Source organism: Athene cunicularia (genome assembly GCF_003259725.1).
Source record: "Athene cunicularia isolate RWA chromosome 9 unlocalized genomic scaffold, athCun1 chr9_part1, whole genome shotgun sequence".
NCBI classification, from domain to species: Eukaryota; Metazoa; Chordata; class Aves; order Strigiformes; family Strigidae; genus Athene; species Athene cunicularia.
In genome coordinates, this window is record NW_020799110.1 from 20,562,056 (window position 1) to 20,568,333 (window position 6,278).

The following is a 6,278-nucleotide window of genomic DNA, read 5'->3' on the forward strand; positions in this document are numbered from 1 at the left end:
CCTAAGGTCACATACATTCTTTGCAAAAATTGGCCTATTACTCTGCATTTCGTTAAGTTTCTTGCATTGATTTATGTTGCAGTGCAGAGAGCCACCAGTTTTATTGGGCCAACGTCTAGCCCTTACTTTCCCTAATCACTGAGGATAATTGTCACAGAGACCAAGCTTTGGTTTGCGATTCATGATCCAGCTGACGCTGTTTCTCTGTCCTTTCACTGTTTGTCATCCAGACCTAGCACAGCCCTGCTGGATCCAAGCTCCCCTGAGTTCTCGGCGGTTGTTTCTGTCGGTGACTGGCTCCAAGCCATTAAAATGGAACGATACAAGGATAACTTCACAGCTGCTGGCTATACCACCCTAGAGGCTGTGGTGCATATGAACCAGGAGTAAGTACTCAGCGATATAACAAAAAACCTGGTAAATCTGGATTTAATCGGCCTCTTTTGCTTTGTGCTGCATATCATTACATTCATTAAAGGAATGGAATGCCTTTCATTTGGATGGAGGATAACTTTAAAATGCCTCCACAATGCCTTCACTTACTTAATTAAACATTTCTGTACATCTGCCTTGCTTTTGTTGTTGCTTGCAGTTGAGTCTTAATACTTTTCTCTGTACCAAGGTCTGATCCATGATTCTCAGCCCCCTGCTTCTTCTCTTACTTTCCACAGTGACTTGGCAAGGATTGGGATCACTGCCATCGCGCACCAGAACAAGATCTTGAGCAGCGTTCAAGCAATGCGCACCCAAATGCAACAGATGCACGGCAGGATGGTTCCCGTCTGAGCCAGTACTGAATAAACTCAAAACTCTTGAAATTAGTTTACCTCATCCATGCACTTTAATTGAAGAACTGCACTTTTTTTACTTCGTCTCCTTGCCCGTTGAAATTAAGATCTGCAGCATTGCTTGATGTACAGATTGTGGAAACCGAGCGTGTGTGTTGGGAGGGGGGCCTCCAGAAATGACAAGCCGTCATTTTAAACCAGACCTGGAACAAATTGTTTCTTGAAACATACTTCTCTGTTGATCAACGACATGTAAAATACATGTATCTATATAAATATAAAGTCACATTCAAGTTTTGATGCTATGTTTGCTGACAGATACTGAGCTTAAAAAACAAAAACTTTCCTTCTCCCTGTGACCTGTAGGATTACAACCATAGTGTTTTATTTGTGGGTGAAACCACCGCTGTGCATCTTTCACTGGAATGAAGAATCTGCCCTAGGATATTTTTTGCAGACTTGATGCATCACTAATACCTTGCAAAAACCTCAGTGAGAATATTATTTGGCTAATCAGTGCCTGACAATGAATGATCTACCCATTTATGGGCTTGAGACATGAAATGACCCACCTTGTGGATTACTGGGCAAAACTGGACTTCTGGGGAGATTATTGGCTGGTGTTGTGCTGTGCTGAAGCCTACCACTTAAAAGACATTTTGTGAACATCTTGCCAGTAGTCAGCTGTGACAATCGTGGTTGTGGAGCTTTCAGACTTCTTTTCTCTTTCAAGAAGCGGTTCTCTCTGCCACATGGAGAAGGTCAGTGGAAGTAGTGTTTCCAAAATGTTCATGGTGCTTTGTTTCTTAAACACTGCTAGGATTTCATTACTGCTTTGGGGGAAAAAAAAAAAAGGTGCTGTGGTATGTATTATTTGGGGTTCCCAACCAGTTTGTATAAACTTGTGCTGGTTACCCAGACTAATTGCTTTGTGTTTCCCATTGTTTGCTCTATTTGATGACAGTGAAAATTGCACTGTTTCAAAATCTGGTTTTAGTCTCAAGCTCTTGCGTGTTAAGATGTGCAGACAAGGTGTAGGAGTGCGTCTTGCGGCTCACTCAGTTTAGGACTAAGAGCTTGACCCCACTTTGTGCTGAGAGCAGTAGGGATGCCCTTATTTTTTGGGTGGAAAACCCCACACATATGGATCCCATAGAAAATACGAATAACCTTGTAAAGTAAGTATATTCATAAATGTACCAAGAAGAACAAAGGACTTTTCCTGCTCTCTCATGAGCAACAGTAGAACCAATATTTGTGTTCTGGAAAGCTCGGTCTTGGTTGCTGTGCCAGTGGTTTTATGGGAGGGGAAGCAGAAACATACGGCATTGTGCATACAGCCTGCCTGGTTTTGCAGAGATTGGGTGTCAGGCATGGTGACAGCTCTGTTGTGCATCAGTGTTACACTTCAGACACAGTGATCCAGTCTCATCAGCTGTGGGAACTAAATTCACTTTTGAAACTAGCCCCATAGGCTGGATTATCAAGGCGGGTGTGGGTGTGAGTGCCAGGTGTAGGCTGCATGGCTGAGGTCTCAGCACCCCTCTGCAAGTACGGCAAACAAGATGGAGCATGACCTGCTTGACAAGCTGCCCTCCAACTCCTCTGAGAAACAGATCGAAAGTTGAGTGAATGAAAGAATCGCCTGGGTCGCTGGGTGGAGGCGACTGCTATAGGAATGTGGTTGTCCTCCTTAGGTCACATTGGATAATGCTTTATCCAGTAAAGCTCTGAACACATTTAGGCTTGAATTTTATTTATATTGAAGCTTTTATTACTCTTTTTGAGTAATGCTGTGCTGAGTAGGAGGAGGATTTTCATGACACATCCTCTAGAACAGACATTGTGTTTCAGCTGTGCCAGGCACAATGTCAGAAAGGTGAGATTTATATTTTGATGGTGCTAAGACTGATTCTTTGGTCTATAATATTTTGGTCCCACTCCGCACCTGTCAACAAATTCAGAAAAGATTTAGTGGCTTTATATGCCAGAATTTTTAATAATAGCAATTATTCTAAATCAAAAACAGCTCACTCAGTTGGACAAGTCACACTTACTGTATCGTCACTCACATCACTTTTTGTCACTTTTAACAATAACTTTCTGATTTTAACCACTAACTCTCCCCTCACCCCCAACTTTCTCAGAAAACAACTTGTTCAGAATATGGGATGCTAAATGTGGATCCTGTCAAGTCATGACAGCTTAGTAAAAACTGTTCTGCAGTATTACTTATAAAAGCTTTTCCATTTCAAGAAATTTAAGATTTCTTTAAAAAAACTACTTAAACCAGCATGTCTTAATGTCGTTTCACCAAGCAACATAAGAAGTGGTTACTCATTTTAAAGACCTGATACTTGTACTTTCAGCAGCAAAAATTCTTTTGCTTCTTAAATGCCGAGAAACTTTAAATTTCCTCATGCTGTAAATCTTTTGCATTCTGTTGAGATTGTCTTTTTACATAAAACCAAAATACACCCAATTTTCTGGCCAGTTTGTAAAATTGCTTTCTTGGAGTCTAGTAACAGTAATTCAAAACACTCCAATGTTTTTCCCCACAAAATGAAAAACTGTCCCTGTAGAATGAAAACTGTGAAGGCAGCTCAGGTGCCAGGTTTTCAGAACTGCCACTGATGGTTGTGTTCCCTGTGATAAAATATGGCCAGTGAGGGGCCATCCTCTTGAAATTGGTGTTAGGTGGAGGAGAGCAGATAAAAAAAATAGGTGGCACATATAAATATATATAGATAGAGTAAATGTCTGTTTATAAGGTATGTCATGGAATTAAGACTTTGAAATAGTGTGAGGGAATGCAAAGGGACAAGGAATGCAAAGGGTTCTCACCCTGTGAGAACTGCTGGTTGTATCTGTCTCGCTGTCCCCTGCCAGCCTCCTGCATTTGCCCTCAGCCCCCCCCGTTTGTGAGAGGATTGCATCTCTTCCTACTTCCTTCTCAGGTTTAATTCCATTAACCTGCTGCCATGTCACTGTTTCACCCGGGGAGGAGTGAGAGAGGAGTTTGGGTCTTTTCCTTTGATGTGAATCTGCAACTGGCCAGGCAAGGAGGGGCTGGCTACATGCAGCAGTGCTTCTGCTGGGAAATCTGAGAGGAGGCATTACGGGCAGGCATGCGTGTCTGGTTTGTTGCATGTTGTTTAATATATTTCTGTTTTCTTTTTGTGCAGGGAAATTAGATTTTGCTTTCACGGCCTTCTAGCCTGTCCTATTGATCATATTGACCATGGAGGAACATAGACTAGACATGAAGCCTTCTGGATCCACAGTCGCGTCTTCCATAGCACTAATTCTGGAAAACATACGCTGAACAATTACCAGTCCCTGAAGAGAGAGTGACTTTTACTTTCTCTTCTTTTTTCCATGCCACCCACTCTGGTTTTTTTCTTCATTGAGAAATAAGTTGTTAAGACTCAGCACCCAGTTGTCACTTGAGGAATGTCCTGTGTCAAAGCCCTGCAGACGTGGATTTTTTTTTCCCCTCCCCTTCTGCTTTCTCTTCCTACCTTCGGTTTTATTTATATATTTTGTTATTTTCTCTCCTCATCCCCCTGATTGTCACTGCTGCATCTCGGACGAATGCAGATGACGGAGCACTACACATCTTACCATGGACACCAGGCCAGGTGCCGCAGCAAAGAACCCAGTTCCTGTGAGCTGCCTATATACATTGCTGAATGACATTTTACACAAAACGTGCCATTGCAGTGATATAAATATATTTTTTTTCCTTGAGTGGATAATGGATTATTATCTCCTCTGAAAGGTGCGTACGTGTGCTTGTGTGCGTGTGTTTGTGTGTGAGTCACCTCGTGTGTAGAACTGCCTGTGAATGTGCCCAACTCATCTCTGGAAGCGCAGGAGTCCCCTGTCATGTGAGAGCAGGCCCATAGCTTTTGTCTTGCAATGGTAGCAAGAACACACACGTGAAAAAATGTTTAAATACCTGTATCTATAAGTGTATTTTTTAGCTGCCACACTAACCTTTATGCGTAGTTCTGCAGCCTGAAACAGGGGCAATTTCAAGTTAGTTCTGGAGTTGTGGATCACGGGATTTCTAAGGGTGCTAAAGATTTTCGTAAGTGTCATTTTTTCCTACTAATGCCCTGTTTATGATCAAGACTGACCAGTCTCAATGGCAAGGTGATGGAGGCATCCATCTTCTAACCCTGAACAGAATTCTTAAGTAGTCTTTTTTATCTACAAAAATAGGATTTTAAAGACTTGTTGAATGCGAACAAATATATGCAGTTCTTCCATTCACAGAAGCACCTCGCTCTGTGTGCAAGCTGTGAAAACCTGTAATGTAATAATCAAAACACTTCATTTGCTCCCAGCACGGTTAAGGAACAAAAATGCAAGGAGACCTGTGAGGTCACAGTAGTTAGCAAGAGAGTTGTGAAATGCGTCCTGTTCCTGTGCGGGTGATGGAGAGCTGGTGAGGCGCAGGAGCAGGCACGCTTTCTTCCGTGGCCCGAGGAACGGTGCTGCAACTTACTACCTAGAAAATCTGTCAGTGTTTGGAGGATTCACCGTTACTGTGGTGCCAGCTCGTCGGAGCGGAGCTGCGCGCTAGAGCCCGGGGCGCCTCCGCTATTTGTAATGTGGGGAGGATGCTGCAGTCGGGCTGACCTTGTTAACGATCTCGGTGATTTCTCCTTGGAGATCAGGTATTATCCATGGGCACCACGCCTGGGAAAAACCTGCAGGGTCATAATCTTTCATTTGCACATCTGAGGTCGGCTGGGAATAGTCTCCCTCCCTGGTCTCCTGCTGTCTGAACCTTGCCTGGGGCCAGATGTCACCTTGGCAGAAATCCTACAGTACAGCTTCCTTTGGGCCAGGGTTTCGCCTCTAATGTGGGAACCGAGACCTTGCTGCTGAGTTACTGCACTCGCTGCTCTGCCTGTGGGCTTCGTTGGCGTGGGTTGATGGGCTTGAGTTGGAGACTTGTGACCCTCTAGAGAGGAAGAAGGTGAAAGGAGCAGGAGAGAGGAGAGGGAGAAGCTGAGGGACAAAACACAAACCAGAGGCGTGAGAGTGTTGGAAGCAGCAGAAACTGGCAAGGGACGGTTTCCGTTGCGAGGGCTCCAAGCCAGAGACAGAGCGTGGATATTGTGTAAAGGATATTGCTGTGTAATGGTAACACACGTATGGGCGTGTGCCGCATAGTCTGAGTGCCACGGGTGTAATGTCCTTAACCTTCGCTTCCTTACAATGCTGCTGCTTAGTTTAGGATGTACAGGTTTTCTGGCAGTTCCATTATCTGAATTAAATATGTACACAGTTCGCAGGTACTGCGGAAAGGATGGTGGGTCTTCTAGAAATTTTCTTAAGCTTTGACTTGTCTATTTGAAAAATATTTTGAACCAAATTCTTCTTGGGAAAGATTCCAGTGATACCAGCAGAACCATATTGTACAGCACTGGTCCCAAGAAATAACCCTGCCGGTGACACTGGGTTATTGTATTTTTA

General features: G+C 43.6%; 1 protein-coding gene across 1 annotated transcript in view; it reads left to right on the forward strand.

The window, feature by feature from the left end:
* EPHA4 (EPH receptor A4) overlaps window positions 1–4,642 on the forward strand; it is a 104,884-nt gene extending 100,242 nt beyond the window's left edge. Inside the window, exons 15-17 of the mRNA XM_026854877.1 lie at window positions 231–386; window positions 672–1,549; window positions 3,974–4,642. Coding sequence (XP_026710678.1) covers window positions 231–386; window positions 672–786 — 271 coding nt within the window. The 3' untranslated portion in view covers window positions 787–1,549; window positions 3,974–4,642. The remainder of the gene's footprint in view (window positions 1–230; window positions 387–671; window positions 1,550–3,973) is intronic.
* Window positions 4,643–6,278: the final 1,636 nt, after the last annotated feature.